This window comes from Moschus berezovskii, chromosome 6, assembly GCF_049115385.1.
Source record: "Moschus berezovskii isolate FMDL1 chromosome 6, NW_MosBer_1.0, whole genome shotgun sequence".
Lineage (NCBI taxonomy): Eukaryota > Metazoa > Chordata > Mammalia > Artiodactyla > Moschidae > Moschus > Moschus berezovskii.
Window position 1 is genome coordinate 100,173,266 of NC_142465.1, and position 18,570 is coordinate 100,191,835.

The 18,570-nt window shown below is 39.0% G+C and overlaps 2 protein-coding genes across 5 annotated transcripts in view; one reads left to right on the forward strand and one right to left on the reverse strand.

Annotated features, from left to right (window-relative positions):
* Positions 1-18,570, reverse strand: part of C6H12orf60 (chromosome 6 C12orf60 homolog) — a 58,632-nt gene that overhangs the window by 19,310 nt on the left and 20,752 nt on the right. The gene's annotated exons all lie outside the window — the stretch shown is intronic.
* Positions 1,497-18,014, forward strand: WBP11 (WW domain binding protein 11). 4 transcript variants are annotated; one of them, XM_055394173.2, is made up of 13 exons: positions 1,497-1,642; positions 2,261-2,426; positions 3,608-3,722; positions 4,230-4,261; positions 4,933-5,026; positions 7,980-8,176; positions 9,328-9,461; positions 9,676-9,875; positions 10,453-10,644; positions 12,829-12,933; positions 13,340-13,627; positions 14,818-15,000; positions 16,150-18,014. In XM_055394173.2, exons 3-13 carry the CDS (start codon positions 3,659-3,661, stop codon positions 16,581-16,583), a joined length of 1,923 nt encoding a protein of 640 aa, XP_055250148.1. In that variant the 5' UTR covers positions 1,497-1,642; positions 2,261-2,426; positions 3,608-3,658; the 3' UTR covers positions 16,584-18,014. The 4 variants fall into 4 exon arrangements, with proteins under 4 accessions (XP_055250148.1, XP_055250147.1, XP_055250146.1 ...); XM_055394174.2 differs by having other exon boundaries at positions 1,498-1,648; XM_055394172.2 differs by lacking the exon at positions 2,261-2,426 and having other exon boundaries at positions 1,497-1,648.

Consider the following 18,570-nt stretch of genomic DNA (forward strand, 5'->3'; position numbering starts at 1 on the left):
TTATTTTAAAAGTAATTCCTGCAAGAACGTTCGTTACAGTTGATTCTTGCATCCAATTAAAAGAAACGTCATGACATTTTAAAAGCACAACGTATCTCAAAAATTTAGATGAAACTCTATAGCTTTTCAAAATTAGTCTTCATTTTCTTTCCCTTCTGACGCTGCTTCTATAAATTAGTTGCAAAACATCACAATTTAGTTCACCTTCAAAACTTTTATTTTGCATTTATCTGATTCCGAAACTTAAAAACGTACTGCTCTTCTAATTCAGCCAAAAACCAAATCAATAATCTTGTAAAACAAAGCTTTACGTACGGGACCAATCTTGTAGGTTAAGCGCACATTTAAGTATTCTCTAAAAAATTAGTATGTATCTCCGTCAAGATCTTGGAATATTTATTACTGATAGTAAGAAATGACCTATATCTAACATCTCTCTCTCTTTAGTTGCTAATTTGTGTCCGACTCTTGCGACTCCATGAACTGTAGCCTGCCAGGCTACTCCTCTGTCCACGGGATTCTCCAGGCAAGAATACTGGAGTGGGTTGCATTTCCTTCTTGAGAGGATCTTCCCCACCCAGGAATCCAACCGGGGTCTCCTGCATTGCAGGCAGATTCTTTACCAACTGAGCTATGAGGGAACCCCATATCTAACACACTTTCCTGTAAGAGATACTATTTTTGAATGTTCAAACTCACCTTTAAGGGGAAAAGATGTGGGAGGAGTCTTAGATAAAGAGCAGGCAAAAGAGAAGGGAAAGACGAAGATTAGATCTAAGGGAACAAACCCCTTTGTACGGTGACGTCATAAAGGATATTTCGTGAGTGAAAAGACCGGTAGGTAAAAGACAAAATATAAACCAACCTCACCTCTCGTAAACTTAAAAACAGACTATACGTGTGTTCTCACATTTCCTCTTCAAAAAACGAATCCTGTAGATTAGCAATCTGGGACTCTAACTTTTACACTGCTTTCCTCAGGTCTACAAATGTTCTGTGGAAAAATATCAACTGAACCTCCAGGAGCAAACCAAGCTAGCTAAATGCATGAAGCACGGCAGCAAGCGTTATTCCGGGATTCCTTTTCAAACAGAAACTCCCCAAAGATCTCATGCGTTACGTCATAAACGAGAAAAAAACCTACAGAAACACAATTCCAGGTGACACAGATCGCGCTAAACAGTTCCCTATCTGAAATCGGCCTGTAATAAAATCAACTCTCCGACGTTAGGTCAGAATGCCTGTGGCCCGAGAGGTGGAACAGAAGTCGCCTCAGCAAACATATAGGCCACCCGCTTCATTTTCACACCTTATTGGGCTAGACAAGTGTCAATCAACATGAAACCGTTGTACTGAGTGGTGGAGGCGGGCTCTTAGCCGATAACTAACCAATTCGGTACCGTAGTGGGGCGGAAGAGACTCTGGTCCTGCAGCTCTCGCTTACTCTCTATGGTTCTAGGGCGAATAAACGCGGAGATCTTCGGCCCGGAAGTGACGTAGGGATGGCGGAGGGGCGCGAGGTTTCAAGATGGCGGTGGTTGGGTGGTTGACCGAAAGGCAAAGGTGAAGGCCCTTACGAAGTCAAACGGGCCGAGAATCGTCCCCACCCCGCTTCTCACAGCCCCAGGAGCCCAGCAGAAGCGTGAGTGTGCGGGATCGTTCCACTCCGTTACTTTACCTTTCCCGTTCCTTCCCGGGGCCCGCGCGGTTGCCTCAGGAACGCCAGGCCCCTCAGTCCCGCTCTTCTCCGCGGTTGAGGTCTCCCCGATCGCGGACTAGGGGGTCTCTTGGGGCGGCGCTGCGTCCAGGGGTTAAGCGGTTGTCTTCGCCGGAGTCGGTCGGCGCCGCCCCCTGACGCTGACGGGTTGATTGCCTTAGGTTTGCTGCTACCTCGAGTCGGGGGTCAACCGTCGCTATGGTTTCGGCAGTTGCAAATGCTGTTGGCTTCTTTGCTGGACTTGGGCTCCGTCTCTTGGGAACCTTTTTGACCGTTGAGACTTACCCTAAACGATTCGTGACCCGATTTACCCATTTCCTCTGGTTTTAGACAAGGCAAGTAGTTTGTTCAGACTAAGGCTCCAGTGTCCTCTGTAACTATCCTAGGTTTCATTTGTGGGAAAAGAGGGTTTAAAAAAAAAAAAAAATGAGCCTGAGGGTAATTGAGAGAGGGAAGCAAAAAAGATACAGGCCATCAAAGATGTGAGTGCTTGTATTTGTGCTAATTTTGCTTGTTTCCGCTTCCTTTCTTTCCCAATTCCAGTTTTTCTGAGACGCAAACCCTTGACAGGATAAATTAGTTGCGACTGGAGCAGCTTTGAAGCGTTTAGCAGAAATCAAGGCAGTTGGACACTTTCTGGAAGACCCATTACTTTCTGGAAGACCCATTAAGTAATAAACTTGCCTGACAAAACCTTCGTGAAGGGAAGGTATAATTCTATGGTCTGCTTAAAAAATCTACCTCATGATCTTCCCTTTCCCTCCCTTTAAAAGTGTCTGCTTTCAAAGGGAAGGAAATGTATTACTCTTTCTTACTGGAAAGAGCAAAGTATCAGAAAGTTGTCATCCATTTGGAATAACTGGAAGAGGTGATTATGATAGTGTCTTCCTGCATGTGTGCTCAGTCTTGTCCAACTCTGCGACCCCATGGACTGTAGCCCGCTAGGCTCCTCTGTCCCGGTGATTTTTCAGGCAATAATACTGGAGTGGGTTGCCATTTCCTCGTCTGGGGATCTGCCTCACCCAGGGATCGAACCCAAGTCTCTTGCATCTCCTGCACTGGCAGGCTCTTTCTTTACCATTGCGCCTCCTGGGAAACCCATAATAATTTCTTAGGTCAATTAAAGTTTGACTTACAAACATTTTCCCTCATATACAATTACCCCTTTCTGTTGCCTTAAAAAATAGGAGGCAGAAGTCAGGTAGAGATTAGTTTAGTAAGAAAAATTTGTATCTTAATGTTGATGTTTATACAAGCTCATATAATATTTTGACTATTTGTGGTTTTATGTTTTTAAGTTTCTACTTAAGAGTCAAGAATTATATCTGAATTGGAACAAAATCTAAATTAATAAATAGGCTTAAATTGATGAGTTTTTACTGTCTTAGAGGTGATGAGAATACATGTCAAGAAACCATGGAGAAAGACAAGGGTGAGCTATTTGTCCTTGAGCCCAGATCATTACCCCCATTTCCCTTTTACTCCTTTTTCACCTTGCATATAAATAAAGGGAGAATATAAGAAAAGAACAAATGACCTCTCATGTACAGAGTGTGTGTCATATTGCTGAAACATTCTTTGATGATTGATTTTTTCCAATTGATGGGTCAGTGCTGTGATCCATAAAAGAAAGTTAATTGATGAGTTAATGATAGTAGTAATCTTGTTGTAATCTTCATACTCATTACCTTTATAAATAATAGGAATCTAATGTTTTGTGGTTGGAGAAGTTGAAGCTGTTTTTCCTGGGCATTAAGTTAAAACTAGGGAAAGAACAAGGTCTTAATAATAGAAGTTTCTTTTCAGAGATGGTCAGGAAGAAAATTTTATAAATATAGAAAGGAAGAAATTTTGTAAATTAAGGAAAAATAAGCCTTTTTGTCTTTGCAGGTTTTAGGTTTTATTTTTTAAACAAGCAAGTAAATCAAACAACTTGTCAACATGGGGCGGAGATCCACGTCATCCACCAAAAGTGGAAAATTTATGAACCCTACAGACCAAGCCAGTAAGTGTCCATTAATATGGAATGATGAAGAAGAGGGGTGGTAAAAATTGCTTCAGGGAGTCTATTTTATTATTTTCTTAATTACAAGATCTGTAGTATTTGTAATTAAAGTTATCTAGTGTTCTAGTGGGCACACTAGAACTTTAAACATGCAACAAAAGATAGTACCCATATTTCTAATTTGATTGACTTGCAAAGTGGAATTAGCTTAAAGCCTTCTTTTTTGTATGTGGCATGTTTAACAAATTGCTTTGTAAGTGCCTTTTTAGTACTTTGTGGCATCTTTTCAGATTCATAGTTATTTTTTTAAGGAACTTAAAAATGTCTTGAGGCAGTTTTGGTTGCCATAATTAGAAGGGCGCTATTGGTATCTAGTGGAGGCAAGGAATGGTGTTAACTATCCTACAGCGCACAGAGCAACCTCTGACAGTAAAAAATTACCTGTATTAAATTGGAGAATTGCTAATGTTCAAGGCTTTAAGTTTTATATTCTCTCCCTTTCTTAAGGAAAAGAAGCTCGGAAAAGAGAATTAAAGAAGGTATGATTCCAGAAGCATCCTGTTAGACATAAGTGTAATTTGACCCCTCTTATTTGAGATGAGTGGATTTAGAAACCTTTCCAGTTATTTGCCAGAAAAGATACTTTATACTTTTCATAACAAACCTAAGATTTACTAAGCCACAGTTCTAGGAAACTGAACTAAATTTGTAGATAAGCTCATGATGAGTTATTATAACATTTTTTATTTGATCACCATTCTCAGTGACTTAAAGAAGTACTTTAAAAATGCTTCTCTTGCCATTTAACTGCTTTGTTGGAAGCTACTGAATTAGTGAATGGAAGTAAATGTGACACTAAATTTCCCTGATGATGATTTTGTTGAATTTGTGGAAAAGTGTCCCCAGAATAAAAAAGGATTACATTTTAGTATCATGCCTTAACCCACTGAGAGAACCTAGTTTTTCAGTAGTTTTCAAATGTTCATTCTTGTTTCATTGCTAGCATTAAACTTGCAAAATTTATATCTTTTTGTCCAAACTGGAAACATTTGGGGTAATAAAAAAATGATATTACTCCTGTTTCTGGTGGTTGAAACCAGTGATCAAAAACCAAGAAGTTCAACTTCAGTTTAAATGGATTTTTGAGACACATTGAAATGAAAATTCAGGAGTATTCAGCTTCTGCAAATTGTGCTCTTTTTTCTTTAAGAACAAAAAACAGCGCATGATGGTACGAGCTGCAGTTTTAAAGATGAAGGATCCCAAACAAATTATCCGGGACATGGAAAAATTGGATGAAATGGGTAAGATTTTCTAAAGGGATGGATTTTATAGCAGAGATAATAGTCTGATACACAGAGATAGGCAATTAATGAGTGAAGCAGAACAGATATGAAAATTACAGAAAAAAGCATGACAGCACGCAATGCTTGGATTTCGTTTTAGTGTTAGAAAAACAAAATGGAGTGAAGGGCTGTTACCAACTTGAAATCCCCTCTAGAATAAGAGGGAAGCCGTTATTTAGCTTTAGGTAATTGTTCTTTATAAGATAGCAAAAGCCCAGTTTGGCCAGTTCATTTTTTTAAGAGAAGAATAAGTCTGCTTTTTGAAATCACATTGGGCATTTTTTTTTTTTGGTTTTCAATGTTGGCAACTACCATGTAAATCTCAATATTGGGTGACCATGAATGTGTCCGTTGCCCCTCTTTTCCAATAGACGATCTGAAGATAAATGACTACTTAGTAAGGATATACAAGAAATCAAATACTTAAAATCACATTTTAAAAAATATCCTATTAGAATTTCTTCCTTTTTTGCATTATATAGGATAATTTTATCTAGTCTCATCACGTGCATCTTCAGTATCACTGCTTTGTCATTATTGGAATCCGTGTGAAATAGCTGCATGTTGTCTTTTCTTGTATCTGAGTTGCTTGAGAATCATCTGTGATGCTGCCACTGGAAGTTCTATTCTAACTCACAGAGAAGTTCCTTTAGTTTAAAAAACCTCTTCAAAATAGAATATAGTTTTACCAAGTCCCAAAGATAGTATTAATTAACCCTTATTGATATACTTTATACTTACAGGTATGAAAGGAAAAAAGTCTTTGGAAGTATTTTTAACAGATTACAATTAATTAAAAGTAGGAGTCCAGAATGGCATAAAGTGACTTTGCTGCTGCCAAGTCGCTTCAGTTGTGTCCGACTTTGTGCGACCTCATAGATGACAGCCCACCAGGCTCCCCTGTCCCTGGGATTCTCCAGGCAAGAACGCTGGAGGGGGTTGCCGTTTCCTTAGGTAGTTATAATTAATACAGAGGACGAGTCACAAAATGGATTCTGTATTCAACTCATTCTGTTAACTTGAGAACATGGGGTTTTTAATTTTCCTTTTTTTTAGTAGCTTTCAAACATCCAAAAATAGTTTAATTAACTGCATAGTTTTCAGCTGTCAAGTCTTTGCCAATTCTGCCTTCTGTCCCTGCATTTTTTTTTAAATTGCATGTTGAAAGAATCTTTATAAGTTTTGTTTACAAAGGTTTCCATACAGGTTTCGTGGTTTGCCAAAAAAAACAGATAATGAGTAGAAGAGATGCAGTGAAACTTCTCAGTGATGCATTAAGTGGGGTTCCAAAAAAACCCAGTTATGTTGGGGGTTGTGGTATTAAAAGCTTTCTCAAATAATGTGGCAGATACAGAAGCCAGCCTGGGCGAGAGTTCTGGGTTAGACTGCATTGTCTCACATCTCTCCCAGTTCAGCTATAACTGATTCTACTTGTTGCCTCTAGCCTAAATATTGGTAGGGACAATTGCTTTCCCTGGCAAGTCAGGATATTTACCTGTTAAATGACCCCAAATTGTGTATTAATAACTTAGGTTTATTCAGCTCTTATCTTGTTACATGCCAGGGTTGGTTCTTTTTTTTTTCTTTCTATATTTTCATTTAATCTTCACTTTCGCGACAGCTCTTTTGGGTGGCTGCATTGTCCCTCCTTTACAGTTGAGGAAGCTTAGGCACAGAGACATTACCTTTCTCAAGGTTACACTGTTTGGAAGGGGCACAGCTGGGATTTAAAGTTAAACACTTAGCACTTTCATGAATCACACTAGGAATAGTGTGGTTTGAGACCACACTTCTGATTTTGAATACATCATCAAAGTGTTAATAAGATTTAAGAAAGACAATAAGTAAGCTTGTGATTGTTTTAGAAAAAGGAGGAAGGAACACTAGTCATCAGAGCTCTGGTTATAATTTATAAAACTCAATACAAACTAATTTAAACAGAAAAAAGTATTCCTTAACTCCCATAATTGGGAAACCCTGGAGGAAAGTGGGCCTCAAAAACCAAAATATTTTGAGCAAGACTGTCCATCTGTCTGACCTAATGAATTTCTTAGATAGAAGAAATTCTATCCAACCAGTGAATTTCTTGGATAGAAGGTGGAATATGTGGTGGAATTAGTGATGGTTGAGAGATGAGGCCATAGACAGCTCTAGGTTTATTTCATTCCTACATGTGAGAGCTTCTCTCCCATATTTAAAGTCTCAGAGAAGGATCTGGTCCCAGTTTGGCTCATGTGCCGGTTATCTCTGAGTCAGTTCCAAGGGAGGTGGAGGGAGGCAGGTATGGTTGACCAGGCAGACCTGGGAGTCCTGTGCTAATCCAATCCCTTTTGGTCCCTCTTGGAGATGAAATTAAGCTCCGTGTTGAACACACGGCAGAAGAGAAAGGTTTAAGTAGCTCAACAAGGAACACTAACTCATATAAAAATAATAGTTGAGTGGTAAGCTAGATACCAGTTTATGTTTGCAGTCTCATTTGATCATCAGAGCTTGACTGAAGTATTTGATGTCCCCATTTTCCAGATGAAGAAGCTGAAGATCAGAGAGTTTAAGTGCGCAGGATCTCAGAATTAAATGACAGACCCAGTGTAGTATGTAAGCCCAGGCCTATAGTTGTTGATATACTAACAGCTGTATCAGGTTGTTAGCATAAAGGAATGAAAATTGATTTTTATTACAATGATAATAAACTAAATTAGGTAACATTTCTTAGGAAAGGAAGTAAAATTAATAGCCATCTTAAAGGGATGAAATTTCAATAAACTGCAGTTCTTTTTTGACAAGAATATATCTGGTGTCTAAATCCCTTTTTGAAAAGTTTTAACATATAAGTGTATTTTTAATAAATGATGTAATCTGTTGAAGTGACTTTTTTGTGTTTAATGCCATAATCTGCTTTTTTTCCTCTCAGAGTTTAACCCAGTGCAGCAGCCACAGTTAAATGAGAAAGTGCTGAAAGACAAGCGTAAAAAGCTACGTGAAACATTTGAACGTATTCTACGACTCTATGAGAAAGAGAATCCAGATATTTACAAAGAATTGAGAAAGCTAGAAGTAGAATATGAACAGAAGAGGGCTCAACTTAGCCAATATTTTGATGCTGTCAAGGTAATCACGTTTCTTTTGAGAGCTAAACTAAATTTCATAGTTAGACTTACTCTTAAAGTTGATAACGGGAGACTCGATGATGCTGAACCTCCTCCTCTTGTCAGACTAAACATATATCTACCCCATTAGCCAGCAATTCTAAACCTATGTGTTTATACAAGAGAACTTGATCTACCTGCCACTACAGTAACAGCTGGAGTGGAAACAGCCCAGCTACTCATTATAAGATAACGGATAAACTGTTAACATTTTCCTAAAATTAAATGCTGTTGCTGCTGCTGCTAAGTCACTTCAGTCATGTCCGACTCTGTGCGACCCCATAGACGGCAGCCCACCAGGCTCCCCCGTCACTGGGATTCTCCAGGCAAGAACACTGGAATGGGTTGCCATTTCCTTCTCCAATGTGTGAAAGTGAAAAGTGAAAGTGAAGTCGCTCAGTCATGTCTGACTTGTAGCAACCCCATGGACTGCAGCCTACCAGGCTCCTCCATCCATGGGATTTTCTGGGCAAAATTAAATACTACTCAGTAATAAAAAGGAAGGAATGATCAGCTAGTAATCCAAAAAGCATGAGGTAAAAATTTTAATGGCTAAATCTCAAAAACATACTATCCTTTCATCATGGTTGTGATTCCATTTATATGAAATTCTAGACCAGGCAAAACTAATTTATGGAGGAAGAAATTTGTATCAGTAGTAGCCTTGGGATAGTGTTAAGGATTGATTGGGAGGGAGAATGAGATAATATGCATTTGTCAGAATTCACTGAATTTGTACATTTCATTGTAAATTTTGCCTCAAGATAAAAATGTTTTTAAAAAATGATTTAATTTGGTAAAGTAGGTAACCTGGGTCCCATTTTACAGATAAGAAAGCTAAGGTTACTTACTTTGTCATACGGCTTGTATGTGACAGAAATTCACCAGCAGCAGGCTGATTTTAGAGTCCAAGTGCTACCATTGAATACATACTATCCTGAAGTTTCAACTTAACTGACAATCTTAAAAATGTTGACTTGGCTTTCTATCTTTGTATCTCATGATACTTAACGTTAGGTGGAAAGCAAATCCAGGTAATGAAACAACTGATGTAGAGTTTGTGGTATTGAGTTGGGGGATTACTCTTACCAACCAGAAGACACTCTCTTTCAGAATGCCCAGCATGTGGAAGTGGAGAGTATTCCTTTGCCAGATATGCCACATGCTCCTTCCAACATCTTGATCCAGGACATTCCACTTCCTGGGGCCCAGCCACCCTCCATCCTTAAGAAGACCTCAGCCTATGGGTAAGGAAGTGGTAACAGAACCAAATAGCATATAGTAAAAGCACCTTTTGACTGTCCTGTGCCAAAATTATTGCAGTGGAAAGTAAAGGATAGTGCGGATGTAAGCAGATCTCCTTTGTTTATATAGGATCTGAGAGCTCCTTTAAAAACTGTTTAGAAGAGGAAGTGGATATCTTATTACTGGTAATGTGATCGCTGTAAATTTTCTTTGCAGACCTCCAACTCGGGCAGTTTCTATACTTCCTCTTCTTGGACATGGTGTTCCACGTTTGCCCCCTGGCAGGAAACCTCCAGGTCCTCCCCCGGGCCCACCTCCTCCTCAAGTCTTACAAATGTATGGCCGCAAAGTGGGCTTTGCCCTAGATCTTCCTGCTCGTAGGCGAGATGAAGACATGTTATATAGTCCTGAACTTGGTAAGGAGTGACTATTCCTTTTGCTTTTAGAACCTTTCCACTATCGCTTTTAATTTGGCTGTATAACATCTTGTTCACCACCTCAGAACTTGGGAAATAAATGAGGCTACCCTGTACATACCAACAGATGGATAAATCATAGATCTACTGAGGAAAACAGCATGCATAAGGAACTATAGAAATGTCAGTTGTATTTTAAATTAGACTTTGCTTGAAGATACCACTCTCTTACCATCAGTACCTTAAAAATTTGGTAACTTGTGTACTTTTTTCCCATTTAGCTTTATTTTCATTCAACTAGAGCATCCTGTGTACAGTTACAATGATTGTGTATGTGTATGTCCTTATATAGCTTTCTGAGTGGAATTTGTTTTCAATTTTGAAGCTTTAAAAAAATCTTACCTTATAAAAAAGGAAAATTTAAAACTATTGTCAAGTGGAAATATTGTCAGACTATATGAATAGCTGAGTTCATACAGAAAAAATTTAAAGTCAGATAGCCTCGCTTTCTGTATTTGGGAGTACCATATAGGATCCAGCTGTGTAACTTGATCCTGGCTCCCTCCTCCCTTTCCAGCTCAGCGGGGTCATGACGATGATGTTTCTAGCACCAGTGAAGATGATGGCTATCCTGAAGACATGGACCAGGATAAGCATGATGACAGTACTGATGACAGCGACAGTGACAGATCAGATGGAGAAAGTGAAGGGGATGAATTTGTGCACCGTGATGACACTGAGAGAGAAAACAATGAAGAAAAAAAATCAGGTATGTGAAGATGAAAGTTTCATGGTATTAAGCAATAAAAAGCACGCAAGCTGAAGGTCTTGATTTAGTAATGGATCCATGGAAGTAATTGTGAGTGCCTTGAAAGGAGGACCAGTGCTCTATTCATCTTTGTAGCTCCAAAGTCTCAACGTTGTTGACACACAGTAAGTACCTGGTGAATGTTTGTGACAGGAGAAAAAAACTGAGCTGTGTATGTGACTTTAAAAAAAGTCTACATAGTAAAGTCCACTTTTGGGGAAAAAGCATACAGATGTCCTATCATGGTTATGTGTAGGAAGAAAACCATATTCACTGATTGTTTTTTAATGAGTCTATTTACATATCTATGTTTGAAGTCCAATTATTCTGCACTCTTAAGCGAACAAGAACCGTAGTTAAAGGTACACCTGTGAGTGGAGTCATGATTTAATGGAAACGTCATACTTATAATGTATGTTATTTGTTTATTATAAATTCAGACTGAGCTACATGTACTTTCAGAAAGTAGCCATGTCATTCATTAAGGAAATTTTACAAAATGTACCATCTGTCATATTCCAGTAGCCTTGGAGCTTCTTTTGCAATTGTTTTGCAGTCTTCAAAACAATATTTATATATTAGTAATATTATTGATAATTACAGTGTTGATAATGATAAAATTTTCTCCAGATATTCCTTAAATCATGGCTGCAAACCAGAAAGCTAGTTTAAAGAGGTAGAGAGAACAGGTAGTGAAAAATGGTAGAGGACACATAGGTAAGAAGTAGTGAAAAGCAGAAAGTCGCTAGAGCTATACCAGTTCCTTTTTTCTCTAGACTGTGGTCATTTGCCTCATTTTCCTCTTTTTGGACCAACTGATTTTTTTATATATTGAATGATGATGAATGTGAATATCAATATATTCGTAGATGCACATGTGTTGGAAATTATTATCCTAACTATGACTTGATATTCAGCTAAAATTGAGTTTTTACTATGTACAAAGCGTTTTTCTAGACACTAAGGATGCAGAGTAAACAAAACTAAAGCCTGCCTACATAGAACGTCTATCCTCCTGTAAATGTTTACCATCTAAGAATAAGAACACTCCTAATACTACACCATTTAGCATCTTTAGGTATCTGGTAGAGAGCCTTTGTCAGATTAAGGAGTTCCCTTCTAGTCTAAATTTGCTAAGAGGTTTTATTATGAATACTTTTTAATCATCTCTTGGGATATTGTTATTGATTTTTCTTTCTTTAAGCTGTTTATTGTAATGAATTACATTCATGGCTTTTCTAATGTTAAATCATTTTTGCATTTCTGGGACCAACCCTACATGTTTATGAAATTATTTTCTTTTAACACTGTCAAATTCAATTTGCTTATGTTTTATGTTGGCCAGCAGGTTTGTTTTGGTATGTAGGTTATGCTAGCTTCAAGTTCTGGATAGCACTCCATCTTTTCCTGTGCCCTTTTACAGGAAATTGCTGTAACTTAACATTTGGCTGAATTTCCTTGTAAAGTTAATTGGGCCAGGTGCCTTTGAGGAACTTGATCCTTGACTACCATTTTAATTTCTATGTTCTGATCTTGTCACCCCTTTGGCCAGTTGTAACTAACATTTTTCTAGAAAATTTTCAATTACTTAAATCTGCATGTTCAGTTTTATTGGCATAAAGTTTTTAGTAGTAGTGGCTCAGTCAGTAAAGAATCCTCCTGCAATGCAGGAGACCTGGGTTCAGTCCCAGGGTTGGGAGGATCCCCTGGAGAAGGAAGTGTAACCTACTCCAGTATTCTTGTCTGGAGAATTCCATGGACAGAGGAGCCTAATGGGCTACAGTCCATGGGGTCTCAAAGAGTCGGACACGCCTGAGTGACTTAACACTTTCACTTTCAACTTTAAAATAGCTGCTGCTGCTGCTGCTAAGTCGCTTCAGTCATGTCTGACTCTGTGCGACCCCATAGACGGCAGCCCACCAGGCTCCCCCGTCCCTGGGATTCTCCAGGCAAAAACACAGGAGTGGGTTGCCATTTCCTTGTAGCATGTGTTTACCACCAGTGGGCGTTTGATTTACTATCTTTAATGTAGCTCTGTCTTTTTGCCAAGTAGTGGGAAGCAATTAACAGCTAGTGTTTAGAGTATTTGTTTATAGTAAACATATACTGAATTTTGTTGATCCTTTCCCTTCTCTGATCCTTTAGGTCTGAGTGTACGGTTTGCAGATATGCCTGGAAAATCTAGGAAGAAGAAGAAAAAGAACATGAAGGAGCTGACTCCTCTCCAAGCCATGATGCTTCGAATGGCAGGTGAGTCATGGAAAGAACAGTGATTGGTATTTCCTCCTGCCAGTTGCTTTACATACATTTTTCTATTTAATATCTCATCAATCAAGTAATAAATTTCTTCTTTTTCAAAAGTCAAAGTTTGGAGACATTGAGGTAAGCTGCCCAAAGTTAGCCAGCCAGTAAGTAGTTAGACTGGCATTTAAGTCCAGGTCTATCTTGTTCTAAAACTTGGACTCCTTGCACTCCGCTGCCCTAGTATGGATGAGATAGTATACTACTATATTCTTGCGTATCTGGGTATTCTATTGAGGGAGACTGGTTGTTAATTTGAAGAAAGCATTTATTGAGCATGTATTATAGGCATCGCTATTTCACAGGCTGAAAAATACGAATCTGCTCCATTTGTCTGGTTTCAAATTTCATTCAGGTCAGGAAATCCCTGAGGAGGGACGAGAAGTCGAGGAATTTTCAGAGGACGATGATGAAGATTCGGATGATTCCGAAGCAGAAAAGCAATCACAGAAACAACATAAGGAGGAATCTCTCTCTGATGGCACGGCTGCAGCTTCCCAGCAGCAAGCCCCTCCACAGTCTGTTCCTCCATCTCAGATACAAGCACCCCCCATGCCAGGACCACCTCCTCTTGGACCGCCACCTGCTCCACCTTTACGGCCACCTGGACCACCTACAGGCCTTCCTCCTGGACCACCCCCAGGTAAGTACTTCAGTTCAGTTCAGTCGCTCAGTCGTGTCCGACTCTCCGCGACCCCATGAATCACAGCACGCCAGGCCTCCCTGTCCATCACCAACCCCCGGAGTACACTCAAACTCATGTCCACAGAGTCGGTGATGCCATCCAGCCATCTCTTTCTCCGTCGTCCCCTTCTCCTCCCGCCCCCAACCTTTCCCAGCATCACAGTCTTTTCCAGTGAGTCAACTCGTCGCATGAGGTGGCCAAAGTATTGCAGTTTCAGCTTTAGCATCAGTCCCTCCAATGAATGCTATAAATAAATAAGCCTAAATGTAGTTACAGTGAAGTTATTCCAGAAAGTAGACATCATTAGTAGTAATGATTTCTGGTTTCCTGCTAGTGTAATTTTCTAAGAAATCAAGATTCTCCAAGGATAAACACAACTTGCTCATTCATACAACACTGTATGCAAGTCATAGAACTTGTGACAGCTATCTCTTTCTCCAGAGCTCTTCTTTTTCAGAGTTTATCAGTTCTGATATTCACAGTTTAGCAAGCAGAAACTGGAGTATGTAACTGAGGGTTTGTTTAGAATTACTCTTTAGTATGCCGAGTTGACCCAGTTCTTAGTTGGTTGTGAACATGACTAGGGCACAGTAGATGCTACTGCATATCCTTCTTTGGTTGGGAGTTATTGGATGTTAGTGTAATCTGTACAGTTAGAGACTGAAGTCGTCAGTATTAATCAGGTCTTCATCTTAAAAGTATAATAAGTTAATTTACTGTTTGAAACAACATATAAAACTTATTGGCCAATTATGATTTTTAGTCTGATAGTCTGCCAGTTAAGTCTTCAGTTGAGTTCATTCTCTTCTGACTAGTGCAAAGCAAAATTAGCTATCCTATGACATTCTCAGTGGTCTTTGTATATCTTAATGAGTTTCAGAGGATCCTTAAAGCACCATGCTTTTCATACTGCATTTTCAGCTTATGTTGGAGCCATTTAAGACATGTCATCTTTGTGTATCTCCAGCCCAGCAGAGCTGTGGTTTAAAATGTTTTATGTTAGGACTGGAAAATAGAAATGGACCATAATAAATTTTGAAGTTATCTGATGTTAAGTTAAAGTGAAACCACATCTCGGTTATCTTACACCACAATTACTACTTCAGATATATTTGTTTGACGTTAACTAAGCACTTTTCTCGTTTCAGGAGCTCCTCCATTCCTGAGACCACCTGGAATGCCAGGACTCCGAGGGCCTCTACCCCGGCTTTTACCTCCAGGCCCACCACCAGGGCGACCCCCTGGCCCTCCTCCAGGGCCACCTCCAGGTCTGCCTCCTGGCCCTCCTCCTCGGGGACCCCCACCACGGCTACCTCCCCCTGCACCTCCAGGTGAAGCTTTGCTTTCTGTGACAAAAATCTGTCTGCTATATATTTCATTTGTCCTAAGACATTTTCACACTTCAGTATCCTAAAATCAAGCGGTATCTTAAAATGGTGTTTTTAAATTGCTTTTGGCCTAGGTAGAAGTTGAGTTCTTCCCAGTGGTATTTGAAATGGATGCTGTCACAGAGGGGACTTTTCCTTGCCAGAGAATACTTTGGATTAAATTGTTCATTTAAGATTTTTTTTTAGGACTACACTTAAGAGTTGTGAAGTCATTCTATACATCTGCATGGTTATCAACTTTAAGTTTACAATCACAAGGGGAAGTTTTTTTCCTTCCATTCTCTCTACCCAGTGTCAAGGTTAGATAGGCAAATTTCCTTTTGATCTTATATGTGGCAGGTATATTTCTGGTTTATTACATTGATTGTCTCAATGTGAAGATCTCCTTTTAAGCTCCTCAGGTTGTTCTTGGATATTTTTTTCTCTCTCAGTGGTATATGGAATAATTATGAGTCTGTATAAGCAATAGTGTCCTGGGTTGAGGAAATTTGGTACTTTATTCTCAGTCTTAAAGGGGGTATTTGGAGGAAATTAATCTGCACTTCCTGGTAAATGATAACGGTATGTCCAAACCATCAGTAAGACATGAATTCTTTTCCAGTAATGGTGACATTTTATGATTAGTCTGATTTTCTCTTTCCAGCGTTAAAATTGTATTTCCTGCCCATTCAGCTACATTTTAAGGGGGAGGAGTAGTGTGTAAATCAGTAAATAACGCATGGGAATCAAATCCCAACCTTGGTTTGATAGCATCTGCACTTTACAGATGGAATAGAATCTTAGGTTGTCAAATTACAGATTCAGCCATCTTAAGATCATATTTGAAAACAGTTGGTATTGTTACTTTTACTTTATAGTTTAAAGTAGTACATTATTAAGAGAGGAAGAAAACATAAGAATTGGGATACAGATGGAAGGTGAATACTGTTTTACAAAAAAATATTCTTTACTATCAAACTATATTTCTGAGTTTCAGATAGCAGGCAGTATGATTTATTTTCTACAAATTGTCCATTTCAAGAAATTGTCAGCCTGTGTTTGTAAAGTCCTTAATAGTAGTTGCATTTTATTATTGTGTTCTCCTTCATCTAGGTATCCCTCCACCCCGTCCTGGCATGATGCGCCCACCTCTGGTGCCTCCTCTTGGACCTGCCCCACCTGGGCTCTTCCCACCAGCTCCCTTACCCAACCCGGGGGTTCTAAGTGCTCCCCCCAACTTGATCCAGCGACCCAAGGCGGATGACACAAGTGCAGCCACCATCGAGAAGAAAGCCACGGCAACCATCAGTGCCAAGCCACAGATCACTAATCCGAAGGCAGAGATCACACGATTCGTGCCCACCGCACTGCGGGTGCGTCGGGAGAATAAAGGGGCTGCTGCTGCTCCCCAGAGAAAGTCGGAAGATGATTCTGCTGTGCCTCTTGCCAAAACAGCACCCAAATCTGGCCCATCTGTTCCCGTGTCAGTGCAGACTAAGGACGATGTCTATGAGGCTTTCATGAAAGAGATGGAAGGGCTGCTGTGACAGCTCTGGATGCTAGATCAGGCTTCTGTTCACATCAGTGGTTCATGGAGAAAGAGCCTCTTACTCAGCTTAGGTGGAAGAGTTGCTTTCACTGTCAGGGTATTTTTAATTTCAGTTCAAGGAATATCCTAAAGTTTAGCCTTGTTCAGAATTTACTGCATATAAAAGAGAGGGTATTTCATGCAAAATAAATTGGTTATTGAAGCAGTGCTGCTAATAACATCCATCCCCTTTCATACCACCGTTTTCATCCGATTTCTTCCCCTACTCCAATTCCTTGGAAACTTGTGATCAAGGGGGACTTTATTTGTTTTGGCTCTCTTATTGTGTGCTGTGGGAGTAGAGATTTCTGGAAAAACCAATTTATTTCACCCCCATCTTGCCTTTCATGTTTGAGTTATTTTTAATATTTTCTTGTAAATATTTTGTAATATTGTAGTGAAATGGATCACGGTGTCATTTCCTAATACAAAGCGATATATGTGGGAAGAAAATGTACAATTCTTTGATTAAAATTCCCACTGATCTAAACTTTGAGTGTTCCATGGAATAAATAAATGTTCTACACCAAGATATCTTCTGTCTTACTGACAATGTATAAACATAATAACTGTTTTATGGGCAGAAAAGCAAGTGTTTAAAACTTGGGTTTTAAGGAACTGCCATTTCTGATATGGAATATAGAATGAGAATTTGATTAAAATGGTTAGAACTAAGTTTTAACTTTAAAGGATAAAGAAGAGATAATTATTTTCCTTTAGGATTATTATATCTTGGCTTAGGAAGTTGAGAGGTTTTATTGCTAAGAAGAGGAGTCTTATTCTCAAAGATTACTTTTCCAGAGCTCTGTGAATAGATGGATATCTGTTGAATAGCGAAAAGTTCTCTTAAATCATTTCTAAGCTGTTAGCCAGAAAAGGCTACTGCTATTGCTGTTTTTGAATTTGTCACTTCTGTGAGCTTTTGTTATTAAAAGCACAGAAAATGAGTAAGAATGCTTAATGCTTTTAATTTGCATTGGTATTTTCTTTACAAAGTGCTAATATCTATCCAGTAATACTGGGGAATGACTTCCACTGATATTTTCCCCATTTTACAGGTGAAGGTATTGGTGTTAAAGGGCTTATGTCCAGAGACCCAAAATGTGTCTTATACACAAGGAGACACACACCATATATATATACATGGTGAGACAATGTATGCATTGTGTTTAGGCTAGGCATACCTGATTCTTTCCATAGTATCGTAAACGTCTTTAATGTGTATCTCATCAAAAATTGATGATATCCTAAAAAAGGTAGTATAATAATAAGAGTTTTTACAACTGAGTTCTTTGATAGATTAAAAATATCTGTTCTGAGATCTTTTTTGTATGTGACTGGGAAGTTATTATTTCAAATTAAAGCAGATCCTGCCAGAGCAGTCTACAGACCATTTTAGACCATTGGGATTATTATTTTTTAGTATAATCATTGTGGGTCAGCAGGTGAATTGAATCTTTGTTTAGATGCAAAGGTAGAAAACTACACCCTCAGATTAATATTTTAAGTGTAAATAATGGTATTTGGTTTGCAACATTTTTATTGTTCTGACTTGAAGTTCATATTTTTTCTGGGTGAGATTTCTGTTCTACATTAAGGAAGCTCTATGGTTTATCTTAAAAGTCATTTTCTAATATTGCTAGTTTTACCTTCTGAAAATTCTTTTAGTTGGTAAAATCTGGCGTATTTCATGTGTTAGCTGCATCTGCAGGAAAGGAGAAATCAGTTGCTTCTGGGTAGGTTTTTGTCATTTACATCATGGAGACCCAGGTTCGATCTCTGGGTAGGAAGATCCCCTGGAGAAGGGAATGGCTACCCATTCCAATATTCTTGCCTGGAGAATGCCATGGACAGAGGAGCCTGGTGGGCTACAGTCCATGGGGTCACTCTGACACAACTGAGCAACACTCACTTTCCTGGTTTTTTAAAAATGTTTGCTCTAGTTA

What these genes read in the sequence shown, in the direction of transcription:
- WBP11 (XM_055394172.2), top strand. Translation starts at nt 3,659, where the DNA reads ATGGGGCGGAGATCCACGTCATCCACCAAAAGTGGAAAATTTATGAAC. An exon ending in AAGAAGACCTCAGCCTATGG is followed by an intron (nt 9,462 to 9,675) that starts GTAAGGAAGTGG and finishes TTTTCTTTGCAG; the next exon opens with ACCTCCAACTCGGGCAGTTT. An exon ending in CAATGAAGAAAAAAAATCAG is followed by an intron (nt 10,645 to 12,828) that starts GTATGTGAAGAT and finishes CTGATCCTTTAG; the next exon opens with GTCTGAGTGTACGGTTTGCA.